Below are 27,061 nucleotides of genomic sequence, written 5' to 3'. Positions count from 1 at the left end.
ATTATATAGGAGACCATTCTAAATCCTTAAGCTGTCATGAGGCATTCTTTCCAGTTTGCTTTTTTTTTTTTTTAAGGTTTTATTAATTTGAGAGAGCATATTCACAGGGTGAAGAGGGAGAAGCAGACTACTGAGCAGGGAGCCTGATGTGGGGGCTCGATCCCAGGACCCTGGGATCATGACCTGAGCTGAAGGCAGACCTCCCTCCAGTTTGCTCTCCTGCGAACCCCATACATTGCCATACTGGACCACTTTTGATAAAGCTCCTCTGTTCTCTTTGTGCTTCAGACTTTTCCTTCCTGTACTTTCAGGTACATTGTTATCTTTGAGCCCCTTTGGCTGAGAGGACAATGTATGATCCCAGCAAACTATAACTTGTGTGGAGGCTGTTGACAGCCCGATCAGATCTTCGTTTCCTTTCTAGACTTCAGAAATCTCTTTTGGTTGAGTCTGTCTAATCTGCCTACCCTTCAGGTGCTTACTGTACATAGCAGACTGTTGGTTAATGTTGATGAGGCAGTGAGTGAATGAAGCATGTAGCCTTAAGACCTGAAGATTGGGACGCCTGGGTGGCTCAGCAGTTGGGTGTCTGCCTTTGGCCCAGGGCATGATCCTAGAGTCCCACGATCAAGTCCCACATCAGGCTCCCTGCATGGAGCCTGCTTCTCCCTCTGTCTCTGCCTCTCTCTCGCTCTCTTTCTTTCTCAAGAATAAATAAATAAAAACTAAAAAAAACAAACAAACCTGAAGATTGATGGTAAATGCGTGCATCTTAGCCTTTGTGATGTTGCCTTAGTGAGGTTGAGAATCCTTAGAAATCTACAGTTGTGGAAGGACCCTTGTGTCTGTGGGTTTAACTGCTCTCAGTGGTGGCTCTCTGGGAGGCTTGGGGAAACAACCTTGTAGGACTGAGTATCCTGGTCATCCTCACAGCTTGCAAAGGATGCCAGACTTCTCAAGAAGTTGAGAATGATATGGGACTCAAGTTTGTCCCTTTAAGGCTGTCCTGCAGAGTTGTTAAAACTGTCTCTGGCCATACTCATGCTTACCTGAATTTCAATGGGCTAAACATAGTCACTCAGCTTCTTAAAATTTTATTTTGAAGTGACCAGCTGTCTGATTCTAGGTTCTAGTTTCCTTACTTCGTCTGTTTTTTGTTTTCCCCAAGGTAACTGGGAATCCTAGAGCTTGATAAATTAGACTTTACTTAGAAATGACTGTCCGGCGGTATTTCATTGCTTACTATGTCAGGCATTGGATGTGATGAGTGAGAAAGAATGAAGAATGGTACCAAGATTTCTGTCAGAGACACCTGGTAGTGTTGTCTGCTGAGCTAGAGAATACTAAGGGAGCATTTTAATATATAGGCAAGAAACTTCAGTTCCTTGTTACTTTATCTCATAGTGTTGGTTTAGGAGGAAGGAGGGGTATTTATCGTAAAGGAGTATAGAGAAACCTAAGCATCTTTTCTTTGTCTAGGAAGAAAACCTAAATATCTTTTTTCTGTGTCTAGGAAGAAGAAGCTGGAAGGATAAAAGATTGTCGAGACAACCAGGAAGCACCTGCGCTCTCCACATGTAGCAATGCTAGTATCTTTCAAAGGATAAATGCCATATTGGATAATTCTCTGGATTTCAATAGAGTCTGCACTACACCCATAAACCGAGGAATTCATGATCATTTGCCAGGTGACTTAGACTTGAAAACTTGAGCAAATATTTTTGTATATACACTATGTATGTATGTAGAGCTGTTTCTGGGCAGCTTTCTCATGACCTGTGAAGAATGACTGAATCTTTGGTAATGCTTGCCCTTTTTTGTAGCTCACTTTGTGCATTGGGTTCTCTGGGTGAAGACAGCCTTTGATTTCTAATGCGCAAATCTATTTTATGACGCATATAAAGACTGGATTAAAAAAGGATAGGTCAAACATAGCAGGACTGTTTATATAGAGAATTATAATGGGAGTCATCCATATATAAATGTAGCCACATTTTAAAGGTTTTTTTTTTAAAAGGGATGTTAATATTTTATCTAACATACAAAATATGTAACATATAATCAATATAAAAACTATAAAGGGTATATCATTTTTTGTTAGTGCTAAAACTTCAATATATATATTTCACATTTACAATGCAGTTCAGGGTGCTTTGTCACCATGTGACTAGTGGCTGCTGTATTGGACAGTGCATTTCTTGAATATTTTAATTGCTTTTAACTACAAATGCAAGTCAACGAGCATTTAGTTTTGATGGTATGTAGGATACCCCCATAGGATAGTGGAGGGAGAAGGGAGCATCCCCTAAGATGATACTTCAGAAGGAGGCTTGGATGTCCTAACAAGTGTTGTTTCATAATCTTTCGTGGAAGTTGCAACATGTTGTAAAAATATTGATGGAATGTTTCTTGTTTGAGTTACTTTAGTTGAAAGTGAACATGTTTTTAATTTTTTAAATGTACTTTGAAGAAATTTGGCAGTAGTGGTGTCTGCAGAACAAGGACTGGTAATTGCTGTTTTTTCATCATAAATTCTTTGATTTGCTTCCTAACTTGATGTTGGAAATAGTTCTTATAAGGATACAGGTGTATGTGAACATAAAGTAGCTAAACGTCTGAGGGAGAGCTTTTATTACAAACAAGATCGACTTTTGGTAACTGTGGAATTTATAAACTCTTCTAACTGGAGAAGTGGTGGGTGGGTCCCAGACCACTGCAACAAAGCAAATATGGCAATGAAGGGAGCCAAAGGAATTCTTTGGTTTCCCAATACATAAGAAAATTATGCTTACACCATGCTGTAGTCGGTTAAGTGTGCAAAAGCACTATGTCTAAAAAATTGTACATACTTAAATACTTTATTGGTAGAAAATGTTAACCATCATTTGAACTTTCAGTAAGTCAGTCTTTTCACTGGTGGAAGGTCTTGCCTCGATGTTGATGGCCGCTGACTCTCCAAGGAGGTGGTCACTGAAGGTGAGGTGGCTGTGGCAGATTACTAAAATAAGACAACAATTAAGTTTGCCCCAGATGGACTCTTTCTTTCAGGAATGAGTTCTCTATAGCAGGCAATGCTGTTTGATAGCATTTTACCCATGGTAGAACTTCTTTCAAAATTGGAGTCAATCTTGTGTTACAGATGAGAAAATTCTCCTCTAGGTTAGAGGACTTGTGAGACTACCTAGCTAGTCAGTAAGTGGCTGATCTCAGACTCAGACCAAAACCTGCGGTCTCAGTCCATGTTTGAGTGGCACCAAGGCTACTTCCTAACACGTGACTCCCACTAACACCACATCTTTAGGTACGTGCAGGTGTATTCCCAGCTTTGACTTTTTTTGTTGTTTTTTAAAGATTTTATTTAAGAGTGAGCACACGCTCCAGACAGCACAAGCAAGGGGAACAGCAGAGGGAGAGGGCGAAGCAGGCACTTGTGCTTGGTCTTGGTTTTATTTGGGCTTCAGTGGATGCTGTGACTATTGCAGGTCGGGTTTCTGCTGAGTCAAGTGTTTAATACATGGAGCCCTAGCCTTTGCGCCTAGATCATGCTGCCCTAACCTTAGGATGGCTTGCTTGGCTATTGGGCCAAGAAGACATCAGTATTTTCTTCTGAGACATTTCTTCTGAGACATTCAACCATCCCTGGTTCCAGGGATGAAGACCTGGACATCTTTGGGAGACATCATTCAGCACTTACATTAAGTAATGCAGATCAACTCCACCTTGGACCTGTAGTTCAGGTCATTCCTTATAAAATCTAGCTTTAGATTCCACTTCTCTTACTATACACTTGGTCCCACTGCCACATTGACCAAATTCACCAGAAGTTCAACAGTAAATAGTTATGGAATGCATACTTCATGCAAATCACTGTTAGGCTCCGGGGATTCCTGACTTTATGTGGTATCCTCAGAACCTGTTCTCCCTTCGTGGATGGGAAACAGAAGGAAAAAAACAAGCAGAGAAATAAGTAAAATAATGGCAAGTTTTAGTAAGTACTATGAAGTAACATTTTGAGTCACCTAGGCTGGAACTCTCTTGGGAGGTATGTTTATTTTTTTATTTTTTATTTTTTTATTTTTTTATGGAACGCTTCACGAATTTGCGTGTCATCCTTGCGCAGGGGCCATGCTAATCTTCTCTGTATCATTCCAATTTTAGTATATGTGCTGCCGAAGCGAGCACGGGAGGTATGTTTAAAATGGAGTTCTAAAGGAAGAGAAAGAGCTAGATCATGTAAAGAGTGTGGGTGAAAATGTTTCAGACGGAGAAGATTGGACTAAGGCTTTTGAGAGAGCTTGGCATGTTTGGGGCACTGAAGGAAGAGTAGGGAAGGAGGAGCACCTCATGATGGCTGCAGGGGTGATGGGGGTCAGAGTGTCGTGGGCTGTGCAAAGCCCCCGGAGGTTCCAGAGGTCCATGGCCAGTAATGTTAAAGGGCAGATTTGTCCTCCAAACTCTGTTACTCATTTCTCCAACAAAAAGGTGGAGGACAAAATGGAAGCCACACTGCTGAGCTTGGCTGCCTTCTGTGTTGGAGAAAATTAAGGTTGACTTGTCGTTTTTCTTGATGCTCAGACAGGGTTCCTGGCGTTGCTTCTCTGTTTGCTGCTGCAGCTTCTTTATAACTCTGCCTCAAAGATCACTTTTTTTGCTTTAAAAATCATCATGTTCTTTGACTTACTATGTTCAGATCTGAGTGTGTCTCCTTAGGAGTAATAATGAATATAGATAGGATTTATATAAAAGGATACTTAGAGCATTATTATGATGGTGAAAATTTGGAAAAGAAAAACACAAAAAACCTAAGTGTCTCCCAAGAGGAAAATATTTATATATTTTCAAGTATATTCAAGTGATGGAGTATTCTGTAGTTACTAGAATAATACCTTTTGAGAGTAGTATCTTTCTACATGTTTAGTTACATAAAAATCTGTATAACATGAAATTAAGATAAAATATTAATCATATATCTATATATGTATAGAGTCTCCATTTTGAGACCTAAAATTAACATAAAAATATAAATACAGTGGAAAAAATTGTGGAGTCTATCCTCTCAAATCCTCTCTCTACCTTATTAGCAGCTAAGTGTTTGTCGTATTCTGTTTGTAGAATCCTTTGTTGTCATTTCAACAGTCTTCACAGCCTCCTCACGAGGAGTAGATCCTATCTCAAGAAACTACTTTCATTGCTTATCCACAAGAAGCAACTCCTCATCTGTTAAAGTTTGATCATGAGATTACAGCAGTTCAGTCCCATCGTTAGGTTCTACTTCTAATCCTGTTCTGCTGTTTCCACCACATCAGCAGTGCCTTCCTCCACTGACGTCATGAACTCCTCATTCATCTGTGAGGATTGGAATACACTCCTTCCATGTTGATACTCTGACCACCTCTTGTGTATCACGAGTGTTCTTACTGTCATCCAGAATGGTAAATCCTTTCCAGAAGTTTTCCAGTTCACTTTATCCAGATCCATCAGAGGAAGCCCTGTCTATGACAGCTATAGCCCTTTGAAATATATTCAGTAATGACTTGAAAGCTGAAGTAACTTTTAGATCCATGGGCTGCAGAATGGATGTTGTGTGAGGTGTGCAAATATGAGTCTCATTGTATATCTCCCTCAGAGTTCTTGGGGGGCCAGGTGTGTTGTCAGTAGTAATATTTTTGCCAGGAATCTTCTGAGCAGTAGGTCTTAACAGTGGGCTTAAAATATTCAGGAAACTGTGTCCTACTAAACAGATGTGCTGTCATCCAGGCTTTGTTGTTCCACTGATTGAGCATAGGCAGAGAGATTTAGCATCATTCTTCAGGTCCCTAGGATTTTCAGGATGGCATGTTGAGCACAGTCTGAACTTCAGGTCAGCAGCTGCATTAGCCCCTAATAGTCCACCCATCCTTTGAAGCTTTGAAGCCGGGCACTGACTTCTCCTCTCTAGCTATGAAAGTCCTAGATGGCATCTTCTTCTGATAGAATGTTGTTTCGTCCACATTGAAAATCCATTGTTTAGTGGAGCCACTTTCACGAATGATTTCTACATCTTCTGGAGAACTTGCTGTCGCTTCTGCATCAGCCCTTGCTGCTTCACCTTGCAGTTTGATGTTACGGAGACACTGTCTTTCCTTAAGCCTCATGAGCCCACCTCTGCTAGCTTCAGACTTGTCTTCTACAGCCTTGTCCCCTCCCTCAGCCTGCACAGAATTGAAGAGATTGAGGGCCTTGTTATGGATTAGGTTTTGGCTTCAAGAATATCGTGGCTGTTGGATCTTCTCTTAAGACCATTAAGACTTTCTCCTTAGCAATAAAACTGTTTTCACTTTATCACTCATGTGTTCACTGGAGTAGCACTTCTAATGTCCTTCCAGAACTCATCCTTGGCGTTCCCAACTTGTCTAGGGTAAGAAACCTAGCTTTTGGTTTATCTTGACTTTTAACAGGCCTTCCTCCCTGAACTAATCATTTCTAGCTTTTGATTTAAAGTGAGAGATGTGGGATTCTTCCTTTCACTTGGACACTTAGACACCTAGAGGCCATAATTGGGTTATTAATTGGCCTAATTTCAATATTACTGTACCTCAGGGAATGGGGAGGCCCAAGGAGCGGGGAGAGAATGGGAAATAGCTAGTTGGTGGAACAGTCAGAACACACATAACATTTAGCAATTAAGTTTGCCATCTTGTGTGTGCATGGTTTGTGGTGTCCCCAAAACTATTGCAGTGGTAACATCAAAGATTATGGATCATCATAACAAATACAATATTTCAAACTTATTATTATTGTGAGAATTACCAAGATGTGACTGAGACTCGAAGTGAGCAAATGCTGTTGGAAAAATGGCACTGATAGACTTGCTAGGGTCACCATAAATTTTCAATTCATAAAAAAATGCAGTATCTTCAATGTACAATAAAACAAGATATGCCAATATTTGCCTTTTTCAATGTATTATTACTATTTTTAAAAGATTTTATTTGAGCAAGAAAGTGCACACAAGCAGGAGGAGAGGGAGAAGCAGTTACCTGCAAGCAGGGAGCTCAGTGTGGGACTTGATGATCCTGGGATCATGACCGAAATGCAGATGGTTGACCAACTGAGCAACCCAGGTGCCCCTCTATGTATTGTTATATTTATGATGTCTCCATATTAATATTTTAAGTCAAATCAGTGTGTTTTAATTGCTGTATAGTAGTAGTATTTTACAAAAATATCTATAATAATTATCTGATCCTATATTGGTAAATTATTTTTTGCTATTATAAATAGTATTTTGGTGAACATCCTTGTTTAGGTCTCATGTGCATGTAACAAGAATTTCTTTAGCCTGTATAGCTAGAAGTGAATTGCAGAATGACTGGGGTTTATATTGTCTTCAAATTAAGTTACTGACTTCTTTCTCAAAGTGAATTTCTCTGTTTACAATCCAGCCAGGATTTCATGAGAGTCTTTTTTCCCCTACATTTTTGTAGACCCCAATTATTATTGTAATTCAAAATTCCGATCAGCCTTGGGTGTAAAACCTTCTTAATTTTGTTTTTGTGAAATATTTTCTACAGTTCAAAGACTACATAAGCATATATGATCTGGTATCAACCTAGGAAAGATCTCTAGAACCTGGCTCTCAGGGTTCTTTTATCCTGTTCCATTTGTTGTGTTTCTTGAGATTCCATTTTATATAATTAAAATCGTTGGCTTAGGTGAAATCATGCAGGAAATGCTGTTTTGCTACATAGCTGAACTGTTAAGCAGAATACTAAATTGAATATTATCTGCCCAGAAAAATCCTTCTCTTTTTTTTTCAAGAATGGCTTGGTTATCACCTCTGAAAAATTTCTCACGTTCTCTGCCTCTGTTAGATATGTAGCAAGATCATCCATGGCTATTTTACATTGTTCATTGACCCCACTGTGTGGTGTTCTAAATGTAAACATGTAGTCTCAAAACAGGGAAGATAAAGTATAGTTTTGAAGAAGCATATTCATTTTGCCCATTTCATAATAAATCTACACAAAAGTGTAGTAGCCTCTGGAAGATTAACTTGAACAGATCCTGGCCGTGGTTCTTACTTCCTCTAATCTTGGCTAACTCTCTAAGATTATGTTTCCTGAATTGTAACATGGGAGTAATAGCCATACTCATCTATAGGACTTGGGGGAGCTTGAATAAGTTATGTGTGTTGAATATGTATAATCATGCCCATAACTGTACTAATGCACTGTGTGGTGGTCCTGATTGTGACAGTGTGGATATATATAGAGTGCAGTTGTGAGAGAGCATTGGTTGAAGTCATTGTGTTTAAAAGTTGAATTCCTGGTTTCTGGCTTAGACTGTCAAGGACCAGTCTTAAACACCCTTGGATTCCCTCTGACATATAGGTGTCGTCATATAATTGTTTGGTATGTATGTTCTCACAAACTGTACTGAAGCTGAAAGAGGCCCTAATCTTCAAATAAGTTCTCTCCCCATATTCCATATTGATTAACTTCTAGGATTTTTCTTTTTTTATTGTAGCAAAAGAAAATCTACCATCTTAACCATTTTTAAGCACACAGTTTAGTGACATTATTTTTTAAATTTATTTATGATAGTCACACACACACAGAGAGAGGAGAGACATAGGCAGAAGGAGAAGCAGGCTTCATGCACCAGGAGCCCGACATGGGATTCGATCCCGGGTCTCCAGGATCGCACCCTGGGCCAAAGGCAGGCGCCAAACCGCTGCACCACCCAGGGATCCCCAGTTTAGTGACATTAAATACATGCATGTTGTTCAACCATTACCACCATTTATCCCTATAATTCTCATTCTATAAAGCTAGAAGTCTGTACATGTTGGATAATAACTCTCCATTCTCATCTCTCCACCCACTTCTGGCACCTGCCATTACACCTTAGATCTTTGATTTTGACTATTCTTAGTACCTCATGTATGTGGAGTCCTACAGTATTTGTCATTTGTGACTAGCTTATGTCACTTAGCATGATGTCCTCAAGGTTCAACCATGTTGTAGCATTTGTCAGAATTTCTTTTTAAGTCTGAATAATATTGTTATGTTGTATATATCCCATTTTGCTTATTTCACACATTGATGGATACTTGATTGCTTCCACATTTTAGCAGTGAATAATGCTGCTATAAACAGGAGTGTACAAATCTCTTCAAGACTCATTCTGATTCTCCCAGGTATATACCAAAAGAGGTAGTTGCTAGATTACATGTTCTATTTTTAATTTTTTGAGGAATCCCTGTATTTGCCACAGTAACTATATCATTTACCTTCCCACACCCTCACAAACACTTATTTTCTCTTTTGTGTTTATATTATAGTACCATCCTAATGGGCATGAAGTGGTATCTTACTTAGTTTTGATCTGCATTTCCCTAATGATTTGAGATGTTTAGCACCTTTTCATGTGCTTATTACTTATTTGTACATCTCCTTTGGAGAAACATCTACTCAAGTCCTCTGTACATTTTTTAATCAGGTTGTTTAATTTTTGTTCTAGTTGCTGAATTTTACAGGTTCTCTGTATGTTACAGGTATTAATCTCTCATTTACATGTGATTTACAAATCCTTTCTCCAGGGGATCCCTGGGTGGCGCAGTGGTTTGGCGCCTGCCTTTGGCCCAGGGCGCGATCCTGGAGACCCGGGATCGAATCCCACATCAGGCTCCCGGTGCGTGGAGCCTGCTTCTCCCTCTACCTATGTCTCTGCCTCTCACTCTTTCTCTCTCTGTGACTATCACAAATAAAAAAAAAAAAAAAAAAACAAAACCAAATCCTTTCTCCTGTGGGATGCCTTTTTACTCTGGAGAGTGCCTTTTGGGGTACAAAATCTTAAAATTTTCATGAAATCTAATTTGACTTTTTTGTTTACTTGTGCCTTTGGTGTCATATACAAGGAAACATTGCGAAGTCCAGTGTCATGAAGCTTTTGTCCTGTGTTTTCTTAGAAGGTCTTAACATTTAGGTCCTTGATCATTTTGCATTAATTTTTGCATATGGTTTTATTTTTTTTATTTTTTTTTTTTTTTGCATATGGTTTTAGATAAACCTCTAACTTTATTTGGATGTGTATATCCGGTTTTTCCAGCACTGTTTGTTGAAAAGGCTATCCTTTCACCATTGAATAGTTTTGACACTCTTGTCAAAAATCATTTGACCATCTATGTAAGGATTTATTTCTGGGCTTTCTATCCTAATGTATTACTTTATATGTCTGTCTTTATGCCAATACTACACTGTTTAGTTACTGTAGCTTTATAGTAGGTTTTGAAATAAGGAAGTGTGTCCTTCAACTTTTTTTTTTCCCCAAGATTGGTTATTCAGGGTCACTTGAGATTCCATATGAATTTTAGGATGGGGGGGGGGCAGCCCTGGTGGCACAGCGATTTGGCGCTGCCTGCAGCCCGGGGTGTGATCCTGGAGACCCGGGATTGAGTCCCACATCGGCCTTCCTGCATGGAGCCTGCTTCTCCCTCTGCCTGTGTCTCTGCCTCTCTCTCGCTCTCTATGAATAAATAAATAAATCTTTAAAAAAAACTTTAGGATGGGGTTTTCTTTACATATTTCAGATATTAATCCCTTATCAGACATGATTTTCAAATATTCTCCCATTTGATAGGTTACCTTTTCATTTTGTTGATGGTTAGAAGGTTTATAGTAACATATTCGCATGTGTTTATTTTTGCTGATGTTGTCTTTGCTTTTGGTGTCAGGTTTTTCTATTTTCTGTAACACTGTCATTGGGATTTTGATATGTATTACATTGAATGTGTAGTTTGCTTTGGGTAGTATTGACATTTTAACAATATTAAGTTCTCCAGTCCATGTTTGTACATAGAATGTATTACCATTTATTTTGTCTTTATTTTATCAACAATTTAGGTTTCATTGCACAAGTCTTTTACTTCTTTGGTTAAGTCAGTTTCTAAGTATTTTATTCTTTTTAATGCTATTGTGTATGGAATAGTTTTTGTAATTTCCTTTTCAGATTGTTCATTGTATATAGAAATGCAGCTGATTTTTTTTGTGTGTGTGTTGACTTTGTATCCTGATACTTTGCTGAATTTATTCTGATAGGTTTTCTGTGGACTCCTTACGGGTCTCAATATATAATCATGTCGTCTACAAACAGGAACAATTATACTTACTCCTTTGTAATTTGGATGCCTCTTATTTCTTTCTCTTGACTAAATAATTTTGGTAGAACTTCCATTATGTTGAATAGAAGTGTAAAAGTATGCATCCTTATCTTTTTCCCCTCTGATCTTAGAGGAAAAACTTTTAGTCCTACAGTTGAGTATTAAGTTTGCTGTGGGTTTTTTTTTTTAATAAAAGGATTTTATTTGAGGGTAAGTTTCCTTTTATTCCTATTTTGTTGAGTGATTTTATCACAAAAGTATCTTCTCAGTTTTTCTGCATCATTTGAAATGGCCCTGTGGTTGGTTTTTCTTCCCTTCATTTTGTTCATGTGGCGTGTGTGTGTGTGTGTGTGTGTGTGTGTGTGTATACACACATATATATGTATGTATATGTATATATGTATATATATTTTTTATGTTGAGCTATCCTTGCATTCCAGGAACAAATCCTATTTGGCCACAGTGTGTAATTCTTTTGGTGCACTGTGGAAATTTGTTTGCTAGTATTTTAGTTCAAATTTTTAAAAAGATTTTATTTATTCATGAGAGAGGCAGAGACATAGGCAGAAGGAAAACCAGGCTCCCTGCAGGGGGCTGATGTGGTACTTGATCCCAGAACCCTGGGATCACAACCTGAGCCAAAGGCAGACACTCAACCACTGAGCCACTCAGGTGCCTCTCAATTTTTGTTTCTTTTTTTTTTTTTTTCAATTTTTGTTTCTGATCAGTGTTCATAAAGGATGTTGGTCTGTATAGGTTGCTTGTAGTGTCTTTGGTATCAGGATTATGCTGCCTTTATACAGTGAGCTGAGAGGTGTTCCCCCCTCTTCATTTTTTTTGGGAAAGTTTGGTATTAGTTATTTACATATTTAATAGAGTTCACCAGTGAAGCCAATAGATCCAGGGCTTTTCTTTTTTGGGAGATTTTCTATCTCCTTACTAGTCTATTCAGATGGTCTATTTCTTTGTGATTTAGTCTTGGTAGGTTTTGTGTTTCGAGGAATTTGCCCATTTCATCTAGATTATTCAATTTTCTGGTGTGTACAGTTCATGGTACTCTCACAATCCTTTTTATTTATGTAGAATAGGTAGTACTGTTCCCACATTTGTTATTGATTTTACTAATCTGAACCTTCTTTTAGTTCATTTAGCTAAAGATTTGTCAATTTTGTTGATCTTTTCAAAGAACCAACTTCTGTTTTATTTTTTTGTCTTTTATGTTTATCTCTGCTCTTAATTCCCTTCTTTTGCTAGCTTTGGGCTTAGTTGGTTGTTCTTTTTACTTTGTAAAGTTAGGTTGTTGATTTGAGATTTGTTTTTTGATGAGAATATTTATAGCTATAAATTTCCCTCTTTCCCTTTTGCTGTGTCCCATGGTTTTGGAATATTGTGCTTTCATTTTCATTTGTCTCTACGTATTTCCTAATTTCTTTGTGATTTCTACTTTGATTCATTGGTTGTTTAAAATGTTTTTAAAAAATGTTCAATTTCGGGATCCCTGGGTGGCGCAGCGGTTTGGCGCCTGCCTTTGGCCCAGGGCGCGATCCTGGAGACCCGGGATCGAATCCCACGCCGGGCTCCCGGTGCATGGAGCCTGCTTCTCCCTCTGCCTGTGTCTCTGCCTCTCTCTCTCTCTCTCTCTGTGACTATCATAAATAAAAATTTAAAAAAAATTTAAAAAAATGTTCAATTTCCACACTTTTGTGAATTTTCCTGTTTTTTTTATTGATTTTTTTAGCACCATCTGTTGTAGTCAGAAAAGATACTTTGTATGATATATATCTTCTTAAATCTGTTGAGGCTTGATTTGTGGCCTAACATATGGTCTATCCAAGAAAATGTCCTGTGTGTACTTGAGAATGTGTATTCATTTTTGCTGGGTAAAATGTTCTGTATATATCTATCAGATCTAGTTTAATTATCTTTTCTGGTTCTTCTGTCTATTGTGAATGGGGTATTGAAATGTTGAACTCTTGTAGAACTGTTTCTCCTCAGTTCTGTCAGTATTTGTTTCATACCTTTTGATGGTCTGTCATTAGATGTGTAAATGTTTATAATTTTTCTGTCTTGATATATTGAACCTTATATTAATATACAACATTCTTCATCTCTTCTAGCCTATTTTGGTTTAAATCTGTTTTGTCTGTTATTAGTACAGCCACCCTGCTCCCTTTTGGTTACTATTTACATGGAATACATTTTCTGTCATTTCCCTTTTAACCTGTTTTGGTGTCTTTGTATCTTGAGTCCTTTGTAGACCTCGTATAGGTGGGTCATGTGTTTTTTATCCATTCTGCCAGTCTTTTTTAGAGTAGGCTCCATGCTGGGCATGAACTCCCAACACGGGATTTGAACTCAAAACCCTAGAATCAAGACCTGAGCTGAAATCAAGAGTTGGATGCCTAACCGACTGAGCCACCCAGGCACCTCCAGTGTGTCTTTTGATTGAATAGTTTGGGGACTTCGGTCATTGTGTTGTTTCCTATATGCCTTACAGCTTTTTTGCTTCTCATTTCTTGCATTCATGTCTTCTTTTATGTTGATTTTTTTTTTTTTTGTAGTGAAATGTTTAAAACCCCTTTCTGGTTTCCTTTTGTATGTATCCTATAGCTTTTTTCTTTGTGGTTACTATGGGGTGTTATATTTGACATCATAAAGTTAGAACACTAATTTGGATTTAGACTAGCTTAATTTCAATAACATACAAAACCTCTGCTCCTTTACAAGTCTGTACTCTCCCCTTTCAGTTGTTGCAAGATTTTATCTTTATGTAGAAAACAAGATTTGGGAGCACCTGGATGGCTCAGTCAGTTGAGCATCTGCCTTTGGCTAAGGTCATGATCCAGGGTCCTGGGATTGAGCCCCACGTTGGGCTCCCTGCTCATAGGGAGTCTGCTTCTCCCTCTCTTCCCCCACTTGTGTGTCTGTGTGTATATGCTCTCTCTCTCTCTTTCCCTCTCTCTCTCAAATCTTAAAAAAAAAAAAAAAAAGATTTGGAATTACAAACCAGAGTTACAGTCATATTAGCTTTTATGGTAATAATTTTTCTTTAAATGTAGTAATCTTTGAAATCACATGGGAAAAGGATAGTTATAAACTGTTGTTACAATGATACCTACTTAAAAAAAAATTCCAGAATAGTTAACCTGTAGTATTAGAGTAGTTTCAGGTGTACAGTATAGTGATTTAGCACTTTCATACATTACTCAGAGCTCATCCTGATAACTGTGATATTAATCTGCTTTATTTTATTTTCCCACCTACCTCCTATTGGACAACCATCAGTATGTTCTGTGTTTAAATGTCTGTTTTCTTGTTAGTCTCATTTTTTTTTTCATTTTCTTAAATTCCACATATGAGTGGAATTATAAGGTCTTTGTCTTTGACTTTTTTTTTTTGCTTAGTGTTATACCCTCTAGTTCCATCCACATCGTTGCAAATGGCAAGATTTCATTCTTTTTATGGCTGAGTAGTATTTCATTGCAATGACACCTGCTTTTGTAATTGTCCATGTAGTTACTCTTGTGGTGATGTTCACTTCTCCATGTAGCTTCAGGTTACAGTTGAATGTACTTGCATTTCACCATGCAGAATGCCTTTGAGCATGTTTATAGGTCATATCTAATGGTCATGAACTTCAGCTTTCATTTGTCTGGATATGTCTTAATTTCTTTTAAAGATTTTTATTTATTTGAGAGGGAGGGGCAGAAAGTGCATGTGAGCACAGGCAGTGGGGAGGAGCAGGGGGAGGACGAGAGGAAGAAGTAGTAGGCTCCCAGCTGAGCAGGGAGCTTGATGTGGGGCTTGATCCTGAGACTCCAAAATCATGACCTGAGCCGAAGGCAGATGCTTAACCAAAAGAGCCACCCAGGCACCCCAATTTCTCCCTCATTTTTGAAGGACAGTGGTTGTATTATAGGATTCTTAGTATGTATTTTTTTCATTTTAGCATTTTGTACTTACAGGCCCATAGTTTTCTGGCCTCAAATGTTTTTGATGAGATTCTGCTGACAATCTTGCTGAGCATCCTTGAATATGATGATTGGCTTCTCTCTTCCATGAAAGTGTGATTATACCATAACGTGGTGTGGGTTTCTGAGTTCATCTGACTTGGGATTATTTTGTGCTTCTTCAGTGTTCATACTCCATTTCATCACATTTCAGCAGTTTTAGGCCATTATTCCTTCAAATAGTCTCTCTGCTCTTTTTTCTCTGTTCTCCTGGGACTCCTACTGTATTAGTCTCCCTGATGGTGTCCCATGTCTGTCCCTGAGAAGCTGAAGTCTCTCAAATCTTTCTTCTTTGCCCTTGATCATTTCCATTGTCCTATCTTAAAGTTCACTGATTCTTTCTTCTCTCTGCTTAAATCTGCTTTTGAATCCCTTTAGTGAAATTTTCATTTCAGATATTGCACTATTTAGCTCCAGGTTTTTGTTTGTAGATTTTCTGTCTCTTCGTTGATCTTTCCATTTGGTTCATGCATTGTTTTCGTGACTTCACATCTTCCTTTTATTCCTTTATCGTCTTTAAAACCACTGTTTTAAAGTCTTTGTGTAGCAAAATTTCCAGTGTCTTTTCAAGGACAGTTCTTGATTTCTGTTCCTTTGAATAAGCCATACTTGTTTCTTTGTATGCCTTTCAATGTGTTGAACACTGGATTATAATGTAATAATTCTGGAAAACAGATTCTTTGCCTTTCCCAGCATTTTCTGTTTTTTTTAATGTTTCTGGACTTTTTTTCTTTTTTTTTTTTGTTTTGTTTTCCGTTTTTGTTTTTTGGTTGTTGTAGGCAGTTTCTGTGTGGAGGATCAGCCTGAGGTGTGTGTTTATGCTTAGGTGTCTTCTCTGGTCTTTCTTGAGCCTTTAACTGGGCATATGCAGGCACTTTCTGATATTCTCTATATATGTGGTTGTCTTAGAGTGTCCTAGCCAGTGTCTGGCTCTTGTAGGGTGAAAAAGTGGAAAATGAAGGGGGGAAGTGGCACCTGCCCTTTCAGTCCCCTGGAAGCCATTTCACCTGGAGGGAGAGGGGAAATAGCAATGGCTGACTGTCTCTGTGCCAGCACTTCTATGGTCAGAAGCACCAATCCAGTGTTCAGAGCACATATCCCCAATATTTGGATGCCTGGGTCCTTGCTGGCCTTAACTCCTCCAGACTAAATACAGGCTGCTCCAGAACATGTGCACAGTTGGTGGCTGGGGTGAGGGATGGGTAGCTGCTGGTATGCTGGGATCTGAAATTGACCAATATTAATGCAGTTGACTCTCAGGTTTTCCCTTGGAAGTTGCAAGCCTTCAACAGACTCCAGAGTTCTGAAATAATTACATCATGGGGGTACCTGGGTGGCTGTCAATTTAACATCTGACTCTTGGCTCAGGTCATGATCTGAGGGTCATGAGATAAAGTGCTGCACCCAGCTCTGAGCTGGGTGTGGAGCCTGCTTAAGATTCTCTCTCCCCCTGCACCTCCCTCACCTGCTAATGCATGCTCTTCCTCTCGTTCTCAGAAAATTTTTTTATTATTTTTTTAAAGATTTATTTATTCATGAGAGACACAGAGAGGCAGAGACCCAGGCAGAGGGAGAAGCAGGTTCCTTGCAGGGAGCCTCATGCAGGGCTCTATCCTGGATCCCGGGATCATGACCTGAGCCAAAGGCAGGTGTCTAACTGCTGAGCCACCCAGGTGTCCCCCCAAAAAGTTTTTTTTAATGAAATCATTATATTACAGGAGATCATGGTAGTATAATTTTGGTGCATTTTTTACACTTCTATCTTCCAAGAAGCCTCCTATCATCTAAGGTTTTAGTTTTATATGTTTATACATCACTTATTGCAACTTTACTTTTAGTAAGAAACCACTAAGTTTCTTAGATTGCCATTTCCCCCCCATTTTTGGACTAGTTTTCTTGGCTTTTCAAATCATTAAACATAGCATACATATACAGGAAATTGCTAAAACCATTGTTTTACTCTGATTATACAGTAAACACCCAGATAGCCCTTACCTAGATAAAAAAAAAAAAAATAGAACAAAAATGGGGCTCCTGGGTGGTTCAGTTGGTTAAGTGGCTGACTCTTGATTTTGGTTTGGGTCATGATCTCAGGGTCCTAGGATTGAGCTCTACATAGGGCTCCATGCTCAGCAGAGAGTCTGCTCTGCTTGAAGACTCTTTCTACTCCTCTCCTTGCTTGTGTGCTCTCTGTCTCTAAAATAAATAAATCTTTTAAAAAAATGAAATATTACCAATACTGCAGAAGTTCCCCATGTTTTCTTTAATGATCATATCCCCTTTTCCCCCAGATAACCATTGCTTTCCTATGATTTTTGTCTGTATATTTCATCCCCATGCATATATCCCTAAAAAGCATTTACATTTTGAGCTTTATTCCATACTGTATTCTTTTATGGACGCCTTGCTTATGAAACCTATCTTTGTTGAATGCAACTATAGTTAAAATTGATGGATATATCTAGCATTATAAAATATCTCCTAATTTATCAATTCTAATATTGAACATTTGGGTTTCTAGTTTTTTGCTGTTAAACAGTGGTACCATGAACATTTTTGAGGGTAGGTCTGGTACACAAATTCTCTAATATCTAGGAATGAGTATCTTCAGAATGAATAAGTAATGCCCAGCCTTTCCCAAAGACGTTGTACCAGTTAACTTTTCCACCAGCAGAGAGTATTTTGGTGCTAGCTGCTTCACACCCTTACCGACTACTCTGACATTGTCAGTCTATAATACGGAGCTGTGGGATCCCTGGGTGGCTCAGTGGTTTAGCATCTGCCTTCGACCCAGGGTATGATCCTGGAGACCTGGGATCGAGTCCCACATCAAGCTCCCTGCATGGAGCCTGCTTCTCTCACTGCCTGTGTCTCTGCCTGCCTCTCTCTCTCTCTCTCTCTCTCTCTCTCTCTTTCTTTCTCATATAAATAAAACCTTTAAAAAAATGGAGCTGTTGTTATGGAATGTAATACCTCATGTGCTTTTAACTTTTGTATCTTCCTGATTTCACTGAGGTTCAGCATTTTCAGATCTTTATTGATCATCTTGAGTAATTTTCTGCAACATGCTTAAGCAGGTTTTTGTGCCTTTTTTCGGTTGGGGGGAATCAGATTTGGAGGACATTACTGTGGAGTGGAGTCCTTTGTCAGATCTATGCACTGCTAGTATATCAAACTTTTGGCTATTGTCTTTTGATGAACATAAGTTAATTTTAAGATCTAATTTATTGAGCTTTTTCTGTACTGTCAGCATTTTCAAAGATTTAAGAAATCTTTTTCCTTTTTGAAGAAATGATATTTCTTGTGTTGTCTTTGAGAAGCTTTCTTAATTTTTTTGGATAATATCAATAATTTACTCTTAGCATCCTGTGGATTTTCTATATACAGTTATCTGCAAATTATGAATGTTTTATTCTTTCTTCCCAGTCCTTCTACCTTTTTCTCCGTAACTTATTTCAGTGGTTTAGATTACACAGTAGAGCATTGAATAGCAATGATAATAACAAGACTATCTTATTGCTAGTTTTGTGGAAGATGTTACAGGAATGGAAGTCTTCAGCATTTCTTTGTCTTAGCTGAAATTGAGATTTTTTTTATCTAAGGAAATTCATTTTTCAGAGTTGGTGGAGTGTGTGTTTGTAAATTGTGAGTTTTTAATTCAATTTTTCTCAGTATTCATATGATCTTTCTCATTTATTATATAAACACAGGAATAAAAAAATAAAAATAAAACACAAGAATAACTTTCAGAAAAGTTTGGTTTTACCAAAGTAAAACCAACCTGGCATTCCCAGAATAAACCCAATTTGATCGTAATATACTTTATTTAGTATATTGGTGAATTTGGTTTGCACATGTTTCCTTTAAGATTTTTGTATACATGCAGGTAATAATCTCTTCCATAAAATATCCTTGGTAACAAGGTTATGCTAGCCTCTTGAAATAAATTGGGAACTTTATTTTCCTGTTGTTTAGAAGAGCTTGTGTAAAATTTGCAGTGGCCTCCTTAAATTTTGGTATAAATTACTGGTTAAGTCACCTGCACTTGCAGCATTTATATTACTTGGTGGGTTTTTTTTTTTTTTGAAGAAAGTTTTTAAATTATGTATTCAGTTATTCAGTTTCCTTTTTTTTTTTTTTGATTCAGTTTTTTTTTTAATAGAATTATTCATACTTTTTCCTTTTGAGTTTTTCTAGGAATTTCTCCACTTTTAGAACTTCAAACTCCTTGGCATAGATTTATATATAATAGCCTCTTAAAGTTTTAGAATTATGAGTATTTTTTTTATTGAGATACAGCTGGGGACGCCTGGGTGGCTTGGCGGTTGAGCATCTGCCTTTGGCTTGGGGCATGAATCTGAGGTCCTGGGATCAAGTCCCACATCGGGCTCCCTACATGGAGTCTGCTTCTCCCTTTGCCTGTGTCTCTGCCTCTCTCTGTATGTCTCTCATGAATAAATAAAATCTTAAGCTGCAACTGATGTACAGCATACTAGTTTCAGGTGTACAGCATGATTTGATACTTGAACATCCTGCAAAATGATCACAGAAATCTAGTTAACCTCCATTGCCCTTTCCCCTGCTCATGATCTTTAACTTTTCCTCTTGAATAAATAAAATCTCTTAAAAAACTTTTATAATTTAGTGGTTTCAGTATATGTGCAAAATTGTGAAGCCATCAGCACTAATTCTAAAATCTTTTCATCACCCGAAAAAAGAAAACTGACACCCATTTGTCATGACTCCCCTCCCCTATTTACCCATTCCCTGGCAACTACTAATCTTTTGGTCTCTATGGATTTGCCTACCTTGGATATTTCATGTAAATGGAATGATGTAATATGCAGTCTTTGTTTGGCTTTCTTCACTTAGCATAGTATTTTCAACATGCATCCATATTTACTATAGATTAGTGTAGAATTCCTTTTTTTATGGCTGAATAATATTCTGTTATATAGACATGTCAAATTTCCTTTATCCATTCATCACTTGGTGGACATTTGGGTAGTTTGGGGTTTTTTTTTTTTTTTGCTATTATGAATGATATTAAGAACATTTCCTTATGGAAGTTACATACCTAGGAATGAATTTTTGGATCACGTGGTATCTTGGTGTTTAACTTTTTGAGAAATCGCTGAACTGTTTTCCAAAGCAGCTGTGATCATTTTACAATGCTACCAGCAATGAGGATTTGGGTTTTTCCATATCCTTATCAGTACTTTTTATTTTTTATTTATTTTTAAGATTTTATTTATTCATGAGAGATAAAGAGGCAGGGACCTAGGTAGAAGGAGAGCAGGCTCCTCAAGGGGAGCCTGAGTGGGACTTGCTCCCAGGACTCTGGGATCATCCCCTGAGCCAAAGGCAGATGCTCAACCGCTGAGTCACCCAGGTGTTCCAGAACTTCTTATTTTTTAAATGGTTAGCCAAACTAATAGATGGTAAAGTGGTATTTGTATTTCATCATGGTTTTAATTTCTCTAATGATTAACCTATTCACTATGTATATTTTATTTGGGCAGATGTCTCTTTAAATCCTTGCTCATCTAAGAATTGGGTAGTGTTTTTTTTTTTTTTCTTACCATTAAGCTGTAAGAGTTCTTTAAATACTAGATGTTAGACCCTTATCAGCTTTGATTTGCAAATATTTTGTTCATTTTGTAGATTGTCTCAGCTTTCTAGGTGTCCTGTAGCACAAGGTTTTCTTGATTCGGTTATTACATTTAGCTCTTGGATTCATTTTTAGTTAATTTTTGCATATGGTGTGAGGTATGAGTTTTAAATCTTTTTTTTTTTTCCATGTAGATATTCAGTTATCCAAGAACTATTTGTTGGCAAGAGTATTATTTCCTCATTGAATAGTCTTAGCATCCTTGTAGAAAATCAGTTGACTAGAAAATTAGTAATGTATTTCTGAATTCTCAGTTCTGTTCCATTGATCTATGTCTATTCTTTAGGCAGTACCACACAGCCTTGATTATTGTAGCTTTGGGTAATAAGTTTTGAAGTCAGAGTGTGAGTCTTCCAACACAGATTGTTTTAGGCATTCATAGACACTCACAATTCCATATGAATTTTAAAATTGACCTGTCGAATTATGCAAAAAAGACAGGTCAGCCTTTGAATCTGTAGATCAATTTAGAAACTATTGCCATCATAATACTAAGTCTTTCAATCCATGAATATAAGGTGTCTTTCCACTTAATTTCTTTCAAGAATGTTTTGTAGTTTTCAGTGTACAGGTCTTGCACTGTATTTGTAAGTATGTTTATTCTGTTTTGATGCTGTTGTAAATTGTTTAATTTCATTTTCAGTTTATTTATTGGTAGTATATAAAAATATCATTGATTTTTGTTTGTTGATCTTGTACCCTGCCACATTACTGAACTCTTTTAGCTCTAATTGTTTTGGGTATGTGGATTCCTTAGGATTTTTTTTAAGTCCAAGATTATGTCAGCTTTGAGTAGAGTTTAACCTTTTCCTTTCCAATCTGGGTGTTTTCTATTTCTTTTTCCTGCCTAGTTTCCCTGGCTAGAATATTTGTACAGTTTTTAATAAAAGTGACAAGAGTAGACATTCTTGTTTTGTTCCAGCTTTATGTGGAAAGCTTTCAGCCTTTGACCATTAGATATGATGCCAAATATGGGGTTTATTAGGAGCCCTATATCAGGTTGAAGTTGTTCCTTTCTATTGCTAGTTTATTGAATTTTGTTTCGATCATGAAAAGGTGTTTGATTTTGTGAAATACTTTTTATGTGTCTGTTAAGATAATCCTGTAATTTTTGTCCTTCATTAATATGGTATATTTCACTGATTGAGTTTCATATGTTGAACCAACCTTGCATTCTTGAGAAAAATCTCATTTGGTCATGGTGTGTGCAATCCTTTTTATATACCATTGCATTGGGTTTGCTAGTATTTTATTGAGGATTTTTATGTTATGGTCGTGGACTTTTCTAATGGGAACTTTTTGATCACTTGTTCAGGCTGTTTCCTCATTATAGAACCACTCAGACTGTTTCTTTTGGTTTTGGCAGTTTTTATAGGAATTTGTTCATTTCACCTAAGTTTTTAAATTTGGAGGTACAAATTTTCACCTTTTTATTTCTGTAGGGTTGGTAGTAATGTCCACACTTTCATTTCTGGCTTTAGTAATTTGATCTTTTATTTCATGGTCCATCTAGCTCAAGATTTGTTCATTTTGCAGATGTTTTCAAAGAACCAGCTATGGGTTTTGTTAATTTTTTTTTTTAAGATTTATTTGAGGGAAAGTACAAGCAGGAGGGGTAGAGAGAGAGAAGGAAGGAGAATCTCAAGCAGGCTCCCTGCTGAGGGGGGAGCTCCACACAGGGCTCAATTCCAGGACCCTGAGACTGCAATCTGAGCCAAAACCAAGAGCTAGATACTCAACTGACTGTACCATTCAGGCACCCCATTATTGATTTTTCTCTATAGTTTTTCTAGTCTTTATTTCATTTATTTCACCTTTATGTGCTTTTTGGTGTTTTGCTTTTATTTCCCCTAGTTCCTTAAGGCAGCTTTAGGTTTTTGATTTAAGGTCTTTTTTTAAAGATTTATTTATTTATTCACGAGAGACCCAGACTGAGAGAGAGAGAGGCAGAGGGAGAAGCAGGCTCCTCAATCCCGTATCCTGGGATCAGACCTGAAACGAAGGCAGGCACCCAACCGCTGAGCCACCCAGGTATCCCAAGGTCTTTTTTAATATAGGCACTTACAGCTGTAACTTTTCTTACAAGTACTGCCATATATTTTAGTATGTTGCATTTTCATTCATCTCAAAGTATTTTCTAATTCTTTTTTTTAAGATTTTATTTATTCATGAGAGACCCAGAGAGAGAGGCAGAGACACAGGCAGAGGGAGAAGCAGGCTCCATGCAGGGAGCCTGATGTGGGACTTGATCCTGGGATTCCAGAATCACACCCTAGGCCAAAGGCAGGCGCTAAATTGCTGAGCCATCCAGGTGTGTCCCATATTTTCTAATTCTTGTGATTTCATCTTTGATCTATTAATTATGTTAATTTCCACATATTTGTGAACTTTCCAGTTTTCTGTATTGATTGCTAATTCCATCGTGGTCAGAGAACATACTTTGATTTCAGTCTTTTAAAATTTATTTAGACTTGTTTTATTGCATTACATATGGTCTGGATTGTAAAATACTCAAAATTCACTTAAGATTGTGTATTCTGCTATTGTTGGAGTATTCTACAGATGTCTTTAGTTCTGGTTGGCTTATAGTATTCAAGTCTTCTGTTTTGTTGATCTGCCTTCTTGTTCTATTCATATCGAAAGTGAGGTATTTGTTTCTAATTACTGTGAATTTATGTTTTATCCCATCTGTTCTATTTTTACTTCATGTGTTTCAGTACTCTGTTCTTAGGTTCACCTGTGTTTATAATTGTTACATCTTCTTCATGGATTAATCTTTTTTCACTATAAAACACCCTTCTTTGTCTCTAGGAACATTTTTTTCTAGAGAGGGTGGGAGGGGCAGTGAGGAAGAGAGGACGAGAGACTCTTAAGTAGGCTCCACACCCTTTGCAGAGCCTGATGCAGGACTTAATCTCGCAACCTCTGAGATCATGATCTGAGGCAAAAATCAAAAGTTGTGTCTAAATCAACTGAACCCACGCAGGTGCCCCACCAGGGACAATTTTTAAGATTTATTTTGTCTGATGTTATTATAGCCACTCCATCTCTTTGGCTACCAATTTCAGGGTATATCTTTTTATAACTCTTTACTTTCTACCTATTTGTGTCTTTGAATCTCAAGTGTATTTTTATATAGCATATATTTGGATTATGGCTTTTAAAAATCCATTTTGCCAATCTCTGCCTTTTTAGTTGTAGAGTTTAGTCCATTTACATTTAATTCATTATTGGTAAGCTAGAATATACATCTGTCCTTTTATTATTTACCATAGGTCTCATGTCCTTTCTGTTCATTAATTGCCCCTTTTTTGGTGTCAAGTATATATATTCTTTATATAATATATTGTATATATTTCTTTATATATATTATATATATGATATATATATATCTTTATATTCTTTAGTACCATGTTGATTTCCTTGGCTTCTTTTACTATATTTTTTTAGTTACTTTGTTGCTCACTGCTCTGGAGATGACAAAAAGCATTTTAACTTATAACAATCTAGTTCAAATTAATACCAACTTCAGTAGCATACAAAAACTTGACTCCTCTATGGCTGCGTTCTTCCTCATGTGCTGATAGCATCACACAGATGACATCTTTTACATTTTATGCCAATCAACCCAGATTTATAATTATTGCTTTTATTCAGTTATCTTTTAATAAGATAGAAAAAAATGGTAGATACATTTATATTGTCTTTTTTATTTAACTGTGTACTTTTTGTGTATCTTGCTACTTTGTGTGGATTAAAGTAACTGCCCAGTGTCCTTAAATGTCATTTAAGCCTGAAGGACTACCTTTAGTATTTATATAGGACAGGTCTGCTAATGACACTCAGTTTTTGTTTAATTTGGGAATGTCTTAAATTCTTCCATTTTTTGAAGGATTGTTTTCTTGGCCATAGAATTCTTGGTTGAGTTATTTCCATCAACACAGATGAAAGCCCAAATGTTTCCTCTCCCTGTTTTCTGGTTTCCCTGGGGTTGCTGATGAGAAATAAGCAGCCAGTCTTAATCTTATTGAGGATTCCTTATACATGATCTGTGAGGAGTTGCTTTTGTTTTGCACATTTCAAGGTTCACTTTACTTCTGGCTTTGACACTTTGATTCTAACATCTCAGTGTGACTGTTTGTATTTATCCTACTTGGACTTTATTGAGTTTTTTGGCAGTGTAGGCTGATGTTTTTAATAAAATTTGGGGAGCTTTAAAAATGTTTTTCTTCATATTTTCACCCTTTCCTTTTTTTCTTTCCTTCTGGGACTTGATTGTATCCCAAGGGTATCTGAGACTCGCTTCATTTTACTTCATTTTTTCTTTCTCTTCTCACACTGGATAATCTTAATATACCTATCTCTTGGTTTGCTCATCCTTTCTTCTGCCTTTTTAAATCCTGGGATGGTGTACTGAATTTTTCATTTGTTATTGTACTTTTCGGCCACAGAATTTCTGATGAATTCCTTTTTGTAATTTTAACTCTTTGGTGAGACATTGTTCTCATACTTGTCTTTAATATTTTAGATGTGGTTTCCTTTTAGCTATGTAAGCATATTTAAAACAGCTGAGTGACATTGACATCTTTGTCTAGTATTTGGAATGTCTAGTCTTTGTCAGGTAATTTCTTTTGATTTCCTTTTATTTCCTCTGTGAATGGACCATATTTTCTTGTTCCTTTGCATATCCTGTAATTATTTTGTTGAAAAGAGGTACTTAATTTAATAGGATAAGTCCGGAAATCAGATTATATCCCTTTTTCCCAGGGTTTGTTCTTTCTGTTTGCTGTTCAGTGGCTTTCCTCAACTACTGTAGAATTTCTACTGAGTTATCTTACTGGTTAGCTAATGATTGCAAAGAGATTTTCTTACATACTTGGAACCAATAAGTCTCCAGCCCTTGCTAAGGGCCTCAGCATACCTTCCACAATGAGCCATACAGCTTACAACACTACAGTAGCTTTTAATTCCGTGCTTGTGCAGAGCCAACCTTAACCAGAAGTGAGATCTCAGGGCCTTCTTAGGTCTTTTCTGAGTGTGCACATGGCCCTCTAGATACCCAGAACCATGTTGAACTTTTTAAATCCCCCTATAGAACTCTCATTCCCTAGCTTTTCTTTGCAAATAGTTTTTGGTAATCTTTTATTTGCCCACATTATTCACTACTTGAGACACCAAATGTTTAACAGTTGCTTTTTATTGTTGGACAAACTTCCCTGGAGGAAGGCTGTTAGTACTAAGTGAAACAAGGCAGGTAAAGCAAAGACATCCTTAATAAAAATGGGAACTGGCAGGGAACCACCAGAAAGGTCAAGTAATGACAGTCTCTTGAACTCCAGCCTTGTTCTACCCCTGCCAGTGGCTACCAGGCTGCTAATTTTCACTCTTTATTGGGCTCTTTATTTTCAAGGTGACTGCAGAGCTAGGGAGGAGGAGATGGGAGTAGTGCAAGGTAAAAGGCCACAAAGCTTACAGTTTTTACCAGGATCCAGCTGATGTTACCCAGTTACTGTAAGTCTTTAATTTCCAGAAATCTGAAAAAGTTCATTTGAACAGGTTTTGTCAATGTTTTCATTGACCAAAAAAAAACCAAACTTTTGGACGTCCTTACTTGACCGTTTAGCTGACGTTACCCTGATCATTGAATTTTTTTTTATTTAAATATATTTCCAATATGTGCACCAAAGTCTATAAATTTTCTTCTAAGTAGGGATTTAAATGCATTTATGACTTGTTATTAATTATCATTTACTTAATCTTTCTGATTTCCACTGGATGTCTTGTTAACCCCTGAAGAAGTGTGTAGTTTATCTTCAAAATATTTGGGACTTCTTGTTTTTGTAATGGAGTTCTTAATCTTCATTCCATTATGAGTTTAGAGTATCTTCCATATGATATCAGTCTTAAAATTTACAGAGGCTTTTTTTATGGTCTAGCATATGCCCTAGTTTGTTAAATGTTCTGTGTATACTTGTAAAGAAAGGGCGTAGGGCACACGTTCATGACTTGTTTTATGTCCAAAAGGTCCAGTTTGTTGATTCTACATTTCACATCTTCTGTATTTTTCTTATTTTTAGTCTGTTTATCTGATCAGTTACCAAGGGAAATGTATTTTTTGTTTTATAGATTTTTGTAAAGTTTTAGAACTGTAACCACCTATGGATTGATCCCTTAGTGCTTATGAAAAGCCCTGGTTTTATCTCTTATTTTTGCTTTAAAATTTACTTGATAGTTGTT

At 37.2% G+C, this 27,061-nt stretch overlaps 1 protein-coding gene and 1 non-coding gene across 6 annotated transcripts in view; one reads left to right on the top strand and one right to left on the bottom strand.

Moving 5' to 3' along the window:
* CPEB1 (cytoplasmic polyadenylation element binding protein 1) overlaps window positions 1-27,061 on the top strand; it is a 94,868-nt gene that overhangs the window by 16,626 nt on the left and 51,181 nt on the right. For 4 of the 5 annotated variants that reach the window (XM_041753680.1, XM_041753674.1, XM_041753675.1 and 1 more), the window contains exon 2: window positions 1,514-1,688. The exons of the other annotated variant lie outside the window; for it this stretch is intronic. Coding sequence is in view for 2 of the 4 variants with exons in the window: in XM_041753674.1 (XP_041609608.1) it covers window positions 1,514-1,688 (175 nt within the window). In the remaining 2 variants the exon portion in view is untranslated. The remainder of the gene's footprint in view (window positions 1-1,513; window positions 1,689-27,061) is intronic. 5 annotated transcript variants of the gene reach the window in all.
* Window positions 4,076-4,182, bottom strand: LOC121490332. Its single transcript, XR_005987637.1, has one exon. It is a non-coding gene; the product is annotated as a U6 spliceosomal RNA (small nuclear RNA).

This window comes from Vulpes lagopus, chromosome 4, assembly GCF_018345385.1.
Source record: "Vulpes lagopus strain Blue_001 chromosome 4, ASM1834538v1, whole genome shotgun sequence".
NCBI classification, from domain to species: domain Eukaryota; kingdom Metazoa; phylum Chordata; class Mammalia; order Carnivora; family Canidae; genus Vulpes; species Vulpes lagopus.
The sequence above is the reverse complement of the archived record's forward strand: the minus strand, read 5'-3'. Positions and strand labels throughout refer to the sequence as shown.